Source organism: Sparus aurata, chromosome 19 (assembly GCF_900880675.1).
Source record: "Sparus aurata chromosome 19, fSpaAur1.1, whole genome shotgun sequence".
NCBI classification, from domain to species: domain Eukaryota; kingdom Metazoa; phylum Chordata; class Actinopteri; order Spariformes; family Sparidae; genus Sparus; species Sparus aurata.
Window position 1 is genome coordinate 18,908,757 of NC_044205.1, and position 18,349 is coordinate 18,927,105.

Genomic DNA, 18,349 nt, shown 5'->3' on the forward strand with positions numbered 1-18,349 from the left:
ATGTCATCATAAACTGACAATATTTGGATTTTTGCATTATTGTTTGGATAAAATAAGCGATTGTAGGAAGTCATCTTGTGGTTTAGGGTCTTATGATCAATTTCTGGCTATATTCTGACATTTTATCAGCAAATAATTACCCACATTGTCAGAAAATTGATAGACTTATTTATATAAACAAAAAGTCAGTGGTTCAAGTCCCAGTTTAAGGACTTTAAATAGAAGTCTGTCAGAATGATTACAATGCAGTCGTGATTATATGAGTAGTCAATGACTCCATTAGTCGATCTACATTCAATATAACACAATTTACAGAAAAACTGACGTAAATCTGAGGATTTAGTGCATTTTTCTAGTTTATGTGACTATAAGCTGAATACATTTTGATTTTTGATAGTTGGTTGCACAAAATATACAGTCAGCTTAGATGTCAGCTGATGGCCATTGACAAAATAACTGATTGTGAATAAAAGGCATCAGGTGGAGCTCTCAGTGTCTGTTTTGTTTAACGAAATTGTGCTTCCCACATTGAGGATATCAGGGAAATGTTTAATAATGTGCAAACTTTGTTCTTAAAGTTCCTGTAAAATGTGTTTGTTCATGTTACTATTCTGTAAAAAAAAGATTTGTCCGATGCAAACGAATTGAACCTAAATACGATTGTAACAAAGCACAGATTTCTCATTTTATGGCATGTGCTGACATAAAGAAATTAATGCTACTGATATTCAGACATCGATTTTTATATGGCAACCACCTCTGAAAGACTGGTGCTGTCTGCAGAGGGCTAATGGAAATGTGACAGCAGAGGAAGCCCAGAAGTCATGATGGATAATCAATCAGTGGAAAAACACCAGGGTGGGGTAGTGTATGTGTGTGTGTATGTGTGTGTGTGTGTGTGTGTGTGTGTGTGTGTGTGTGTGTGTGTGTGTGTGTGTGTGTGATTCGGCTCTAACATAAATGATGCTCGCTGACACAGAAAGTGCAGGGAGGTCAGGTGGTCGGGGCGTTCAGAGGACACAGTGTGTGTTGCAGAGATAACCTTCTACTTAAATTCTCAGGGCTTATCAGGAGCAGTAAGTGGAGGCGACGCCCACCGCCTCACAATTGTTAAGAAATTCAGAAGTTTGTTTCTTCTCTCTGATCATGAATGAACTTGTGTGCTCTTTTGCAGATGTCTTGCCATTCCTCAGACAAAGCGTGTAAACAGCAGGGCTGCAACTGACAGTTATTTTGATTGTTGATTAATTGTCTGCATGTCTTGTTTTGTCCACAACCCAAATAAATTCGGTTTACTGTTATAGAACAGTAAAGAAACTGGGCAATATTAACATTTAAGAAGCTGGAATGAGAGAATTTTGACTTATTGTTAACACATCTCTTCTCTCAGGTGTCTTCACCCAAGCCATTAAGACAGCAGTCATTAAACCACTCCTGAAGAAGAGAACTCTAGACACATCAGTAATGAATAACTATAGGCCCATTTCAAACCTCCCAATTTTAAGTAAAATAATTGAAAAAGCTGTCTTTCAACAGCTGAACAATTACTTAATAATAAATGGCTGTTTTGATGTTTTCCAATCAGGATTTCGACCACATCACAGCACTGAGACGGCCCTCGTTAAGGTCTTCAACAACATTCATTCAAACACAGACAGCGGAAAAATCTCAGTCTTAGTATTACTGGATCTCAGTGCTGCGTTTGACACAGTCGACCATAATATACTACTGGACCGACTGGAAAACTGGGTTGGACTCTCTGGTACAACACTAAAGTGGTTTAAATCTTATCTAAATGAGAGAGATTACTTTGTGTCTATTGGTGACTACACATCTGAATGGATGAAAATGACAAGCGGAGTACCCCAGGGCTCCATTCTGGGGCCTCTACTATTCAACATTTACATGCTCCCTCTAGCTCAAATAATGGAAAACAATTAAATTTGCTACCATAGTTATGCAGATGACACACAAATTTACATAACCATATCACCAGGGGACTATAATCCCATACATACCCTGAGTAGATGCATCGAACAAATCAATGATTGGATGTGTCAGAATTTTCTTCAGTTAAACAAAGATAAGACTGAAATAATTGTTTTTGGATCCAAGGAAGAACGACTTAAAGTCTCTGCTCAGCTTCAGTCTGTAATGTTGAAAACTACAGACCAAGTCAGAAACCTTGGTGTGACTATGGACTCAGACATGAATTTCAGCAGCCATATTAAGACAGTTACAAAGTCAGCCAACTATCACCTTAAGAATATATCCAGGATAAGAGGGCTTATGTCTCGGCAGGATTTGGAGAAACTTGTTCACGCATTTATCTTCAGCAGACTCGACTACTGTAATGGTGTCCTTACAGGACTCCCTAAAAACTCCATCAGACAGTTGCAGCTGATTCAGAGCGCTGCTGCTCGAGTCCTCACAAGAACCAAAAAAGTAGATCACATCACTCCAGTTCTTAGATCTTTACACTGGCTTCCTGTATATCAAAGAATAGATTTCAAAGTCCTGTTGTTGGTTTATAAAGCATTGAATGGTTTCGGGCCAAAATACATTTCTGATCTGCTGCCGCGTTATGAACCATGTAGACCTCTGAGATCGTCAGGTACCGGTCTGCTTTCAGTCCCCAGAGTCAGAACTAAACATGGAGAAGCAGCTTTCAGTTACTATGCGCCACATATTTGGAACAAACTCCCTGAAAATTGCAGGTCTGCTCCAACACTCACCTCTTTTAAATCAAGACTTAAAACATTTCTTTTTGCCACTGCTTTTAACTGAAGCAATTCAAGTCTTTGAACTGCATTATAACTCTGACTCTACAGTCTTGTTTCTTTTAAAGCTTCTCTATTTTAGCCTACTTGTTTTGATGTTTGTCTCTTAATGTTTTTACTGGTCTTAAAATGCTATTTTTATTTATTTTTCATTATTATTAATATTATTATTATTATTATTATTATTTTATTTTTTTAATGCAATTTTTAATGTCTTTTAAATGAAATGTTTATGTCTTTTAATGTAATTTGTGTGTGCCTGTAAAGCACTTTGAGTTGCCTTGTGTCTGAATTGTGCTATACAAATAAACTTGCCTTGCCTTGCCTTATTTTTCTTGAAAAATTACTGAAACTGATTAATCTGTGATTAAAATAAACGGCAATTAAAGAAATAATGGACAACTAATCAATTAATCTGGCTCTTATAGACAGGTTTTAGTAGCATCGAGGATGCTGATGTAGAGAATATCTAAGAAACTAGCTGCATTTTGTGACTTCGCTGTCGACATGGAACAAACATGGAGTTGTTGTTGGAAGAGGAAGCTTTGAGTGAGGCCGCTGGGTTATTTTCTGTAATGCTGCTAATGTCTGAACAGTCCATCTCCTGCTGATCCTCATGTGGAAAGGTGGCGAAGTCATACATATAAAGCAGTAGATCTGGGACAGACAGGGACTCAAACCCCTCAGTAACAACAATTATTTGTCCAGAACACTGATTGAAGCTAGAAAGGTGGCGGGGTCCACCAAACTGGTGGACTCGTAAACTTCACCCAACATGACTGAATGACTGAATTTTCATTTTTGGGTGAACTTGACAGAAGCAGTCAGACTTGCATTTCACCATCAAGGTGGTGTGTTAGTGTGTTTTGCAGCCATGAATTAAAGGACAAGTTCACCCAAAAATGAAAAATGCAGTCAGTATCTAACTCAGCCACATGCCGACGAAAAAGTCTGGTGAGATTTCATCATCAACAAAACTTTCCTGGAGCTTCACATTCTCCTACACAACTGTGGTAGATGGGGACTTCTTTTACAATGCAAAAATACAGCTTATCCTGCGTAATCAAAGCCTGCCGAGGCCCTGAGATCCCAAATTGATTACAAAACAGGTTATTTTCACCCTTTTTTGAACCAATGTCTTTACTGTAGAGGCTAAGCTAAAAGCGTTGGGAGGTGGGTGTTAATAACCTGTTTTCTAAACAGTCTGGTATCTCTGGGCTTTGGGAGACCTGGATTATGCTGGGGTGAGCTGTATGGAGCCATTTTGTGTTTCTTAATCCGTTGTTTTGTCCACATCTACTTCTTGGGAGAATGCTGCAATGCTGTTTTGCTGTGAAGCTCCAGGTAGACTTTGTGGACTTGAGCAGATAATGACGGTAGTTTTTATTTTTGGGTGAACTTGTTCTTTAAGTGAAGTCAGTCTCGTAGGCCCACAGCGCGTTTTGCAGCCATGAATTAAAAGAAACATTCACCCCAAAATGAAAAAATCAGTCAGACAGTATCCAGTCAGACACATGCCATTAAAAAAAAGTCTGGTGAGATTTCATAGCGAACAAAACATTTGTGGAGCTTCACAGCCGATGGCGACTGACTTCACATTTTTGGGTGAACTCATCCTTTAAGTGGAGAACTTGCACTGCACGCCCACGTTGTCTCGCTGTGATTTGCAGCCCCCTTGCATTTTCAAAGAGTCGGAGCCTCGTAAAACTTCAGGTTCAATGTCAAGATCCCTCACAGTAATCCTCATGGGAAGGAAGGGAGGAAGAAAAGAGGCGGCGGGGTGAAAAAACCTATTCCTGTCCCACTGACAGACACTTCATGTGGGGCTAAGCAGATCAGCGGATACGTCGGCGCGTCGGGTTAATGGTGGGATAGGGCATTTAATACTCTCTGGCCTGGCTCGAGAGAATTGCGTAACTAGGGGGGGGGGGGATGTGTCCGGTTTGATTCAGAGATTGCAACTCCATTGATTTATTTCCTGATCAAAGAGCGGGCTGATTGCAATTTAAGGAACACACACACACACACACACACACATGCGTGCACACACACACACACACACAGACCAACCTGCTCTTTCCGTTTCTGCCAGCGGCCGCACGGGCTCTCCTCCAAGATCTCACTCTCATCCTCGCTCTCCTCCTCCTTCCCCTCCGATCCTGATTTCCTCTCCGGGACAGACATCGTCATTTTCACGCCGTTATATGTGTCCAGGTGTTTGGGGTTTTTTTTTTCCCCCAGCCCCGGAACCTTCTCTCCCTGCTCTCCTCGGGCTGTCTGCTGTGTTGTTGTGGTTCAGACGCAGAGACGGTCCGCCGCTTGTCTGCGCAGTAGAACAAGCCGCCCCCCTCCTCTCCACACTACACCACCACCACCACCCCCAGACGACACCAGCCGCTCTCAGCCTCCCTTGGCGCTCAAAACATCTTGCATGGAAGACAAACCAAAAAAACGGATAATGTTGAAAATAGTGAGAGAGGAAGGGAGAAATTCCTCCCCCTCCCCACACACACGCACACTTCTTCCCTCAGACAGAAACAAGCAGCATTTGCAAGGTCGCTGCTGGACAGGGTGGAAAAATATATCCCAGACTTCATGCGCCCTGTAGGCTGCATGCAAAACAGCTTTTTTTTTTTTTTGCTCCTCCGCCTCTTCACACCGAAGCAACACGGGAGGAAGAGCTCGGCCCCTTGAAGCTAAAGGAAAAAAAAAAAAAAAAAAAAAAGATTCCTTCCCAGTTGAGCGTGCTGCGTTCACGGGCCCGCCTCAGATGTGTCTGTTTTCTGGCAGCGCGTTCATTTCTCGACCGTCTTCCACGCGCGTCATTGTCGGCGCTGCTCGGTCTCCGGAGCTGAGGGCTCCTGCCAGGCACGGTGCGCAGGGAGACGGGCTACCGTAAAGGCGTCTGTATGCGCGCACGGCAAACCCGGGAGGCGTAAGAAAAAAGTGGGTGTGAGTGCGCGGTACGTCGGAAAGGAAGACCGCCAGTCAAGCTTGTGGATGCTTTCATGTGGTGTGTCTCAATTTTAAGAGAAGGGGACAAAAGCCCAGGCTCCTGGCAGTCATAAACTGTACGTAGTTAATTAAAATGGTTTATTCAGTGACATGATACATGACAAAAAACAACACCATGTATTCTAATCTGAAATAAAAAAAAAACAAAACGCTGCTCTGTGATGCCAAACGGTCTACAGATGTGGATATTGTTGTGACTATCCTGTGAGGGACAACCTAGCTCCTTGACACCCCCGGCCCTCCTGTAAGGGGCCAGACAGAGCGAGAGACACACCTCTGTGTTGTTTGTGGACGTCTCGATTGTCTTTGTGGTCGTTATGCGATTGTTTGTGGTCATCTAGTTTTTGTCTTCATGGTGGCATCCCATCCAGTTTTCTTGCTTTTTATTTATATATAATATTCATACATCAATTTTTTCTTCATCTCTTTATTTTGTACCATTCTGTTGCCATGATGTTCCTCTCTGTGTCCATATTGTGACTCTTTTCAGGTGTTTGTTGGTCTTTGTGGTCATATTCCCTCCCGTTGTGGCTGTTGTGCGTCTCTTCCTGGTAGTTTTGCATCTCTTTCTGATCATTTTGTGAATCTTGTAGGGGTTTCTGTATCTTTACTCATTTTTTTTGCATCTCTGTGGTGGTTTTGTGTGTCTTTGCTCGTGTTGGTGTGTCTTTGTGGTCATTTTCGCGCCTCTTTCCGATCGTTTAATTGATTTGCCAACAAGAAATGCCAACAGTTGCTGTGTATAAAGGCTCTGGTTCAGGGGCCCTGTGCCCTGGAGGCCCTTCAGTAATCCTTACATGGAACTAACAAGCCGACTACCTTAACCTGTGACTGTGGTGGTGGGGGTGCAGCAGGGGGCTCCCTGTGCCACTGCTGCCGGCCCCTCTGGCTGCTGAACACAGCAGGCTTTGTCCTGATTTTGGACAGCCAGGAGCACTATGGAAATAAGTTTTGTCAACTTTTAAGTGTTTTGATTCCGTGGGGTGTTTCAGCGTGCCTATGTTTTACCTAGCACCTTGTTTGCCATCTATTAGATGCATAGTTTCCTATTTGTTGTTGTTATTTTACATATTAAAGCTTGTTTTGTCTCAGCATTTTCAGGCAAGGAGGTTATTTATTATAAGCCAGAACCAAACCACCAGAACCTGCTTTCCAACCCAGAACAGTGCAACAGTCCCCACCGTGAAACCAGAATATAAACCAGAACAGAGCACCAGAAGGGCCTGGCTGTTTAATATGTTCATAAAAATAAAAGAAAGGGCCTTTTGTACCTTTTTTAATAAAGAGTCTGTGGTCTGATGGCTGTTTGGCAGGTCTTTGAGAGCTCCAGTTGTGGAAGAAAAATCCATTAATTAAGAGGTTGGATCGTCAGAAAGTGTAGACCAATAATTACCGGGTGATTTAATTTCACAGACTTATTGTGTTGGCAATGTCTTGGCCGATAAAGCGCCAATATCCTCTGTGTGTTTTATAGCAACGTCCTGAATGTCTGGAGAGATCCGTACTTTTAACATTGCTCAGATCTTTCAACAGAATGTGTCACTGGCAAGCTACAACTAAACCTCACCCACCACGAAGACTGTCTGCACTTTCAGCAACTTCCTGCAGTAAGTTAATGCACAATGTAATGTATAAACGTATCACTTTGAATGGCTATTATGTGTTAAGCGTCATCGAAAACACTGAATTTGTCGAGTGCATCAAATATGTATGATTATTCAATAATAATAATAATAATGAAATATACAATAATACATAATACAGATAGAAGATTATATATAAAAGCTCCTACAAATATCAGGGAAGCGCAAATACGTCATTCGTTCTACACAAACGTCCTGCAGTTAATGTGCTCACTATTTTGGGGTCCAGTTCATCAGTTGTTTTCTTCTGTTGTTGTTATTGTTGTGCATTGAATACACATTTTCAACCCTTACTGATAAAACCTCTTGGAGCGCAGCCTGTCTCTCTCTTTTTTTTTTTTATCCTTTTGAGCCTAATCCAGAGAGAATACGGTACTCTGCCTGTATTTCCAAGTATCAAGCAGAGGTTTTTATTACTTCATGAGAACTCCTCTTGAGTATAAGTCTTGTTTGCCATCTAGTGGTTCTGCTTTGAAAATGCACCGGAAGATTTCGTCATGATGTTGGAACATATATGGCAGAATTAAGTGTGTATATTTCATAAAATTTTCATTTTTTTTTGTCATGTTTCTAATGACCTCAGGCATCAGCTCCACGGTGGTTAACAGTTGAGTCATAATCACAGATCTATACAGTAATCACCCTCTTCCTCTATTTTTAGCACACAGAGGGCCTGAGAGTGAGCCCCAGTTCTGCCAGTTCCCTCTCGCTGTTAATGAGATTTTTAGTCTTGGCACAAGGAGCAAGAGCACACAATGGCTCCGTCTAGACAGGGCACAAAATGGTGTTTCAGGGCTGGCAGCAAAAGCAGCGGGAGTGACGGCACAAAGATGGTAATGAGTAGAACGACTGCCCCCTTTCTGGGCACAGTTTTGGCCGCAATGTGTGAAAATCTGCTCTAAATTTGTCATCACTAGTCCACTTGGATGTTTGAGGAGGGATATCAAAATCACTATCTTAAAAGGCCGATATGTCAGAGTTTTAGTTTAGTTTTTAGTTTTAGAAAACATAAATGAACAGAATCAAGAGAATGCGAGGAAATGGCAGTTTGATAATACGGTGTCTATGTATTGTGTTGCAGAGAAAAGCACAAGCAACATTTTTGAAAGTTGGGCATCAGTGTTTATTCGGGGGGGAACTAAAAATTCATGACGAGACAAATTTAAACTTGCGTCTACTTGCAAGGATGTGGTCTGCAACATTCATAAAGCATCTGTTTACACCAATATGATGAGACGGTTCATTGTTTCATAGCAAAAATGTCATCTTCATTTTTCAGTGTTTCTGTCAGCGTTCAGCAGGGTAGCTTCATGCTGCCTTCACAGGAACGAGACGTCAGAATATCATCTCTAAAATGTCATCAAGATGAGCTTTTACCATGTCAGGAAATTAAGAGTTTGGTTCTAATCTGACGAAGAATCATAAAATAAGAATATTCATAAATACAAAATAAACAATATAGTAATAAGAAATACATTTAATATCGTAAATGATAGCATGAGCAAACATTATAACAAGCATAATTATAAATGAATTCAGGCAAGACAGATAACCAACATTTTATTTGATGGGGGACAATCAGGGACTGTTGGTTCAGAGCCATTGTTTTAGAGTTAGCATGCTAATGCCAAAAATCCCCTGGTCCCCGAGCTCCCGGTCAGCACCACTAACTGCATGGCTAACTGAGCTAACTAGCTAAGGGCAGCTACAGTAAGCAGTTACTCTGGTGATGTTCTGTGCCCCCATTTGTTCTGAGTGTGAATTTGACAGGTGGCCCATTCCTACATATTGCAGCTTTAATAATCAGACTGAGCAGATCTGGGACAAATGATTGATTGATCATGTCTGATTTTGTCAGCTTTGTCTCTCCACACCAAAATAAAAAGGCACATTTTGCACACATTTTGCCATAATCAGATTCAGAATCAGATTTACACTGACGGCCAAGTAGGTTTTCACTTGCAGGTAATTTACCCTAGTATCTTGGCACATGAAATAATAGAAGATGGAAATATTTAAAGTAAGAATAATTATTATAAATATTTCTTTAGCGTGTCATCAAAATAATGGGACCCATCTTCGGGGGAAATGACCACGTGTCTTATACAGCGTTCTTATTTACCATGATGCAATCATTTCAAAAACTGATGCACATTTTTTCAGCCAGTGGGTCATCACGTGTTGTCACAATCATTCTACAAGAAAAATGTCATGAAATATGAAATGATAGAGGCATTAAAATCCTGGTTAACAATCAAATCACATGATGGCAGGCATGTTAAGAGATAACAAGAGAATTTAGATTGTGTGTTATGTGTGAAACATTTAAAAAACATTTAAACCATACATTTCAATCACATGTGTGAGAATCCCCTAACTAAGATTTAGCACGAAGATGAGCACAATTTACTATTCAAAGGAGATTTAACACTTTTCTAATATGCAGGTGTTCAATATACTCACAGACTGGTAAATGCATGTAATGGGAGGCTTATGCAGGAACAGAGGCTGGGAGTAGACTGACATCTTGTGGTGCCTGGTTGAAGTCGCAACACTTCTTTGGTCAACAAACTCATGTTTTTCCTCAGCACCAAATATGGTTCAATTATGTATTTACAGTTTTTACTACTCAAAGCCTTGGATTTACAATCTGGTTGTTGATGCACAAAGCACAAAGAGAGGAAAGACAAATTTGCACATTATGAAAATGTGCTTTTATTTGACTCCAGATTACATATTAGGCAGGTTAACTGTAATCAACACTGACATCCAGAGATGACTTTCATCTGCAGAGCATTCCATTTCAAAATATTGACATCATTTCATAATTTTTGGCCGTTGGAGTGTGCAGAGCTCCAAATGTGTTCATCCCTGTACAGCTCCAGTTTGCCTTCGTCAGTCAGCACTACACGGCACATCTCAACCTCTTTGGGCTGGTAGGTGTTTGTGGCCCACTTGGGAACGTTACCCCTGTTGTAAATAACCAGGTTGCAGTCGGGCTGCATGCACAGGCGGTAACCATCTGATCCATGAGTGTTAGAAGCCCAAACAACCTTGCCGTCATCATAGAGGACAAAGTTACCATCATCCTGCAGAGCAGAAATGGAGACATTTGGCTGTTAGGATAATATGCATTTCCCAAATAAATAAATGAATAAAATAAAAATGTCATATGTATTTAATTTCAGAAATCTTGCTAAGTAATTTATACACTTTGACGAACTTCTAGAATACAAAGTAATCTGGTTTACTCACCTGGAGAACAGCCTTCCACCTCCCATTGTTGGACATCAGGTACTCTCCCCGCTGAAGCTCTTCATTTTTTAACAAAGAGTTCTTGCTCATGTTTCTGCAACAGAAAGAAAAACCTGTGTTGTATCTCTGTAAAACACTAAAAAGCAACTTGTTTTGTGAATTGAATTTGGTTTTGTTTCCTATTACTATTATGAACTTCATCTCAGCAGCACAGATTCAACAGTAAACTTCAACGACCTCTTCACACATTAAACTACACTTGCACAGTATGAATTCATCCATCAGTAGAAAAGTAAAGAATACTTACAGACTTGAATGTTCCACTACAGTCAGACTGCATGCAGAGGAAGAGGAGTGAAGTGAACCACGTTAAATTCATTATGTATTTATATATACCTCACCTGAGGGTGGGGAGAGGAAGATCCTTCACTTATGAAATCTGAATGTTTCCATTATTGGGCAATCTGCTCCTACATTGATGACTCCACCCAGGTTGTTATCACTTCTGGTTTCATTCTGATACCGAACAAGGGCAGATGTCAACTCACATTTCTTTTAACTCATCAAAAGCTGTCATGTTTTGAGTTTTTGGTTTAGTTATTTATCATATTTTACTTTTCACTTTGTCCCTTTCTCCTATTCCTGACATTTTTCTGTCCACCTGTCTATTTAAGCCTGTTTTTCTCTTCCTCTTTTTCAATTGGTCTGTTGTTGTCATGCATCTCCTGCTTTCCTGTTCTGTATCTTTACCTCAGTCCTGATGCTTCTGTGATTTGCCCCTGTCTGCTTTTTGTTTCCTGCATTTTGACTTTTGGAAATTGTTTGAGTTTGGACGTTGGACATCAGCTTTGTATTAATATCAATATAAATATATATGTTAATATAATATGAATATATAAATATAAAGCTGATGTCCAACGTCCAAACTCAAACCATTTTCAAAAGTCTTTATATTAATAGAGCTCACTCCGGGCCTCTGGCTCTGGCTGGTGTCTGGTGCAGCACCTCAGCTTCCAGAATCCCATTCTGAGTTAAGGAATGTTGCTGGCGGTGTCATAGGCAGGTGGTCGAGGTGATCAGGTTAGACGTCTTACATTTTATGGCCTTAGCACATGTATGCTACACTGTGAATGGCTCAGCTGCAATATTAAAAAGTCTGGCAACCTCTTCTGCAACATGTGAGAAAACTTAATTTGTGCCTAACAGGCTACATTTTCCCTTCACCACCTCTTTTGCAAAATTTGTCTGTTTCCATGAATGTTCTGATGAAAATCAATAAAAAGTGATTAAAAATTATCAAATGTTACTAATTGGTCCATCAGGATGGGTCTTCTCAAGGAACACAGTTAAAATTGTTTTTTATTTTACCATACAAACATCTGACATATGAATATGTAATTATAATGATGAGGATGGCGTAGCTACACAAGATGTGTAAATATGTGTCTGTGTCTCGCAGTAAATGTAGAACAGAAACATACGACTCAGTTTGTTACTGCTCCTTACGACATGTGTCATTGTTCTGCATATGACTTGATGATAATATGTGGGTCCAGGTTTGGTCAGCATACACTGCAGGTACAGAGTAGGACCAAAGGACCCACAAAGCAGAGCCCTGCATTGGGTTCGGGATCCTGTGGGTCTCAGAGAATCAAATTAGAATCTGATGGGAACAGCTGGTTTGAAGATGTGGGAAAGATATAAATATTGCTTAAATGTTGATTAAAGTATTCTTATGTCTGAAGCCAGGGCTGACGTTTTCAGTTTAGGAAAGCTCCAGTGCCTAAATAAAAAGATACAAAAGTGTAAAAATGCTGCAGTCAGTTCAAGTTGATTGATGGATGGCATTGGAAGATTGCTTTGGGCAGACACTAAATGAAATACGCTGAATATTTGACTTATACTGTCAGTGTCAGTGTTCTTGTGACTTGATGAGGAAGTTCTTTAACACCAGGGGTTTTCACACAGTTTGATCAGTTCTGGTTTCTCTTCCATTCGACCCTTCAAACATTCTTAACATTCACACTCTCACAAAAGAGTTCCATTGATGCCGTGTGATCTCTGTGGCAGGAAAAACACAGTGTGTGATATCAATAAATAGATACATACTTATCACAGTTATACTGTATATTTGTGTATATTTGGTTAATATTTTTTCATTTTCTGAAAAATCTGAAAATGTGACAAAGGCCATTATTTTAAGAAGGTGACATGATGTTTTCATGAAAAATAGAAATTGCAAGAAAATCCGATAAAAAACAAAAACAAAACATATCCCTAGTTGGATCACACAGTTGTATCTAGAGTAAGGGTTGGATCAGAGGCAGGCCTGCAAAGTGAATTGGATGGATCAGAGATGAAATTGTCAGGGCCAAAAAGTTCCTCCAGGAGGTGTTTAGGAGCATGTCTCAGGCCGTTTGGAGTCCGCTGGTTCCCATTTGTAGTGATACTATCTTTTAGATCAAATAGGTTAGAGGCAGAAAACTGAAGAAAAACTTATATGATACAATTTTTCCGAACTTGTGTCTGGTTTACTCAACGACTCCGCTCCACTCTGCAAAACATTCCATGAATGAAATAATTCATCATGTTTTCATTTATTTTTTTTACTCCATCAAAGATCACGCAGCAGATCAATGTTACACAGTAGAGACATACTTTAGCACCATCATAGCTCAATGCAAAGAGAAGAAAACAACTCATTCATGCATTATAACATTTTCTTTTATTTGATCCCAGATGATTGCAAACGCCAGGTTAAGATGGTGAACATCTTCCTCTTCTTTTTCAAAAGGGGAGTCACACACTTTGTGTAAAGAGCCTGAAATGTCTTGGTGTCAGAAGAATTTTAACTTACTGTATGTTAGCAAAGTCTCTGTCATGAGTGATGATCTGCTTCTTCTTTTTTGTGGCCCCCCCATGCTAAGGTCAGCAGGTTGGGTCACAAAGACAGAAAACACTGACTCAGAGTAATTAGAAAGCTGAACTGCAGCTTCTAGTAACACGTGGGTTCTACCAATGTTTCTGCGACTAGACAAGGAGGTTAAATGGCAACAGGGGTGTTCAGTTCTGTGAAATGCATAAACGCTTTGTAAGAAAAAAAGACCAGGCTGTGCAGGACTTTGAGGAAGTAGCGGAAAACACACAAACAAACAAATGGTGTGGACACAGGGTCGCAGATTAATAAGCAACTTGATTTTACACAATGTAGTTGGGGGGATTTTATTTGGTCAGAATAGTTAATTACGTCTAGAAAACAACCTTGGACAGTTTTTTTCAGTTGCTAACAAGCACCGGTCAATACTGAAACCACTTAATCGTAACTCTTCATTCAATCTCCAACATGCATCCTGGACAAACACTTCACATGTCTCAAAAGAAGCTCGTTTAGCCAAAACACTGGCACCAATCCAACCTCAGAAAACCAGCACTGTCACTCATAACACACTGATGTGAAGAATACGAACAACAGCGAGCGTTATAGATATGATTAACTTTTATCATTGATTCACAGTTTGGTCGACACACATGCTTCTGTTTCACTGACTGTGTGATGAGTTTTGACAGTGTGACTCCAGTGTTGAACAATGCATGTAAGCAATCAAGAAGAAGAAATCACTGTAACATGCAGCTGCTCCATGTGACTGGAGACAGGTAGATGCTTGCAGTGTGAGGCTGCAGTGGGATTAGTCTGACATCTTGTGGTGCTGTGATGCAGCTGCAATAATGTCTTTAATTTCAACTGACTCATGTTTCTCCTCAGCACCATGTGTGGTTCAGTAACACATCTACAGTTTTACATGACTCAAACACTTGGACTTGGTTGTTTTATAAAGAACACAGACAAAAGTATTGTCATCTAATTTGATTTTACAAAATGAAACTGTCCTGCAGGGAAGAGACATTTGGCTGTTATCGGAATATGTACTGAACTCTGTTTAAGTTGGGCTGGTAAGTAATTCATGAATTTAGATGATCATCTGTGTAGCGCTGTTGAAGATGAGCACAATTTAGTATTTAAAGGAGATTTAACACTTTTCTAATATGCAGCGGTTTAATGTAATCACAGACTGGTGAACACATGTAACGTGAGGCTTCTGTGGTAACAGAGACTGGGACTAGACTGACATCTTGTGGTGCCTTGTTCAAACTGCAATAAGTCATTAGTCTTAGGAAGCTCCGGCCCCGGAAAGCAGCTGGACCAGACAACGTGTGTCCCCGTCTCCTAAAGACCTGCGCAGCTGAACTCGGGGAGCCACTTCAACGGGTCTTTAACATGAGCCTGCAACCCGGGAGAGTGCCCACCCTCTGGAAGACATCATGCATCGCTCCAGTTCCAAAGAAGAACCGGCCCAGCGAGCTGAATGACTTCCGACCGGTGGCACTCACATCACATCTGATGAAGACCCTGGAGCGACTCTTCCTCAACCTCCTCAGACCCCAGGTACAGCACGCTGAGGACAGCCTTCAGTTCGCCTACCGGGCAGAGGTCGGTGTGGAGGATGCCATCCTCTACCTTCTACACCGAGCCCACCCGCATCTGGACAAGGGAAGCAGCACAGTCAGGATCCTCTTCCATGACTTTTCGAGTGCCTTTTATACCATCCAGCCCCTTTTACTCCAGGAAAAACTAAACAGAATGCGAGTGGACCCCTACCTGGTTGCTTGGATTTCCAGCTACCTCACCGACAGATCGCAGTATGTCAGGCTGAAGGACATCAAGTCTGACACTGTGATCAGCAGCATAGGAGATCTGCAGGGGACTGTACTGTCCCCCCTCCTCTTCACTCTGTACACAGCGGACTTCTGCTACAACTCTGATACGTGTCACATTCAGAAGTTTGCAGATGACACAACCATCATGGGGTGTATCAGAGATGATGAAGAGGAGGAATACAGGAGCCTGGTGAGGAACTTTGTTGTCTGGTGCCACACAAACAACCTGCAGCTCAACTCCTCAAAGACTAAAGAACTGGTCATTGACTTTGGGAGGGACAGACCCAGACCAAGACCAGTTCTGTTAGGAGCAGAGGAGGTGGAGGTCGTGGAGACCTACAAATATCTTGGGCTGTGGCTGGACAACAAGCTGGACTGGACGAGCAACACCAAGCAGCTGTATAAGACGGCTCAGAGCAGGATGTACTTCCTGAGGAGGCTGCGATCCTTTAACATCTGCAGGAAGCTCCTGCGGATGTTCTACCAGTCTGTGGTCGCCAGAGTTCTCTCCTACACTGTGGTGTGCTGGGGTGGGAGCACGTCAAAGGCAGACCTCTACAGGTTGGAGAAGCTGGTCAGGCGGGCCGGCTCTGTGGTCGGCATGAAGCTGGACCCTCAGTGGTGACAGTGGCAGAAAGGAGAACCCTCAACAAACTGCGGGGCATCATGAACAATGCCAACCACCCTCCGCACACTTTCATCAGCAGCCATAGGAGCTGGTTCAGTGACAGGCTGCTCCTTCCAAAGAGCCGGACAAACAGACTGAAAAACTCCTTTGTACCCCGTGCCATCAAACTAAAACTATAGATATGCCGGACTGTTCATGAAAAACCATGTGCAATAACCATGTGCAATAATAACAGAACCATAACAGATACTGTGTACCTGTGTACAGTTTTACATGTGTGTGTGTATATATATGTATGTACATATATATATTTATATTCTTACAGTGTTATTTTATATTTATTTACTTATATGTATATTTACATGTATATTTTAAATGTATGTATGTATATTTCTTGCATATTTATATATATATATATATTTGTATTTATATATCTATGTATAATATATTGTATTTGGTTTTCTATCTTGATATGGGTGTCGGGTACCTTGGTGTCTTTTTCTTGATCCTCTATTATGTAACAGTGCTGTGTGTGACATGAAGCTTCAATTTCCTTGAGGGAACCTCCCAAAAGGATGAATAAAGTTGTCTAAGTCTAAGTCTAGTCTCAACAAACTCACGTTTCTCCTCAGCACTATATATGGTTCAATAATGCATTTACAGTTTTTACTACTCAGAGCCTTGGATTTATGATCTGGTTGTTTTTTATGTACACAGACAAAAGTATTGTAATCTGATCTGCTTTTACAAATAGGACTGTCTAAGTGAACCAGTCAGTCATAGCTCAGCACAAAGAGAGGAAAGTCAAGTTACTACATTATGAAAATGTGTTTTTATTTGACTCCAGATAACATAGTAGGTAGGTTAACTGTAATTAACACTGACATCCAGAGATGACTTTCACCTGCAGAGCATTCCATTTCAAAATATTGACATCATTTCATAATTTTTTGCCACAGGAGTGTGCAGAGCTCCAGATGTGTTCATCCCTGTACAGCTCCAGCTTGCCATCGTCAGTCAGCACTACACGGCACATGTGGACCTCGTTGGGCTGGTAGGTGTTTGTGGCCCATTTGGCAACGGCACCCCTGTCGTAAATGACCAGGTTGCAGTCACCCTGCATTCGCAGGCGGAAACCACCTGATCCATTAGTGTCAGAAGCCCACACAGCTTTGCCGTCATCATAGATCACAAAGTTAGCATCATCCTGCAGAGCAGAAATGGAGACATTTGGCGGTTATGCATTTTTTAAAGCACAATTAAAAAGTCACAAAGTTAAATCATCATTTTCTTATGTATTTAATTTTTGACATCTTGCAAAGTCATTTATACGCTTTGTCGACCTTCTAGACTACAACAAAATCTAGTTTACTCACCTGAAAAACAGCCTTCCACCTCCCATTGTTGGACACCAGGTGCTCTCCCCTCTGAAGCTCTTCATTTTTTAACAAAGTGTTCTTGCTCATGTTTCTGCAACAAAAAGAAAAACCTATGTTGTATCTCTGTGAAACACTGAAAAGCACTGAAAACACATGTTTTGTGAATTAAATTTAGGTTTGTTATCTATTACTACACTTGCACAGTAAGAATTCATCCATCAGTATAAAAGTAAAGAATACTTACAGGCTTGAATGTTCCACCACAGTCAGACTGCAAGCAGGTGAAGAGGAGTGAAGTGAACCACGTTAAAGTCATTCCGTATTTATATATACCTCAGATGAGGGTGGGGAGAGGAGAGTCATTTTCTTAGGAAAGCTTAATGTTTCTATTATTGGGCAATCTGCTTCAACATTGATGACTCCACCCAGGATTTATAACTTCTGATTATAATCTGATACCGAACAAGGGCAGATCTCAACTCACATTTCTTTTAACTAATCAAAAGCTGTCATGTTTTGAGTTTTTGGTTCAGTTATTTATCATATTTTACTTTTCACTTTGTTCCTTTGTCCTTTCCCTGACATTTTTCTGTCCACCTGTCTATTTAAGCCTGTTTTTCTCTTCCTCTTTTTCAATTGGTCTGTTGTTGTCATGCATCTCCTGCTTTCCTGTTCTGTATCTTTACCTCAGTCCTGATGCTCCTGTGATTTGCCCCTGTCTGCTTTTTGTTTCCTGCATTTTGACTTTTGGAAATTGTTTGAGTTTGGACTTTGGATATCAGCTTCATATTAATAAAGCTAATTTTTTGTTCAGTTACCTGCCTGCCTGTGTGTATATATATACATATATATATATATATATATATATATATATATATATATATATATATATATATATATATATATATATATATATGCATATATATATATATA

General features: G+C 40.7%; 2 protein-coding genes across 5 annotated transcripts in view; both read right to left on the reverse strand.

Moving 5' to 3' along the window:
- Positions 1-5,665, reverse strand: part of nrbp2b (nuclear receptor binding protein 2b) — a 41,130-nt gene extending 35,465 nt beyond the window's left edge. The window contains exon 1 of one of the 2 annotated variants that reach the window (XM_030398440.1): positions 4,851-5,665. In XM_030398440.1, the coding sequence (XP_030254300.1) occupies positions 4,851-4,970 (120 nt within the window). In that variant the 5' untranslated portion in view covers positions 4,971-5,665. The remainder of the gene's footprint in view (positions 1-4,850) is intronic. The other variant, XM_030398441.1, reaches the window with a different exon arrangement.
- A 4,475-nt stretch (positions 5,666-10,140) lies between these two features.
- On the reverse strand, positions 10,141-17,708 carry LOC115569649 (mannose-specific lectin-like). Of its 3 annotated transcripts, none has more exons than XM_030397675.1 (3): positions 17,661-17,679; positions 10,694-10,787; positions 10,141-10,527 (listed from the first exon to the last, which is right to left on the reverse strand). In XM_030397675.1, exons 2-3 carry the CDS (start codon positions 10,781-10,783, stop codon positions 10,261-10,263), a joined length of 357 nt encoding a protein of 118 aa, XP_030253535.1. In that variant the 5' UTR covers positions 10,784-10,787; positions 17,661-17,679; the 3' UTR covers positions 10,141-10,260. The 3 variants fall into 3 exon arrangements, with proteins under 3 accessions (XP_030253535.1, XP_030253536.1, XP_030253534.1); XM_030397676.1 differs by lacking the exon at positions 17,661-17,679 and adding an exon at positions 11,001-11,053; XM_030397674.1 differs by lacking the exons at positions 10,141-10,527; positions 10,694-10,787 and adding exons at positions 16,851-17,244; positions 17,414-17,507 and having other exon boundaries at positions 17,661-17,708.
- Between the last annotated feature and the right edge of the window lie 641 nt (positions 17,709-18,349).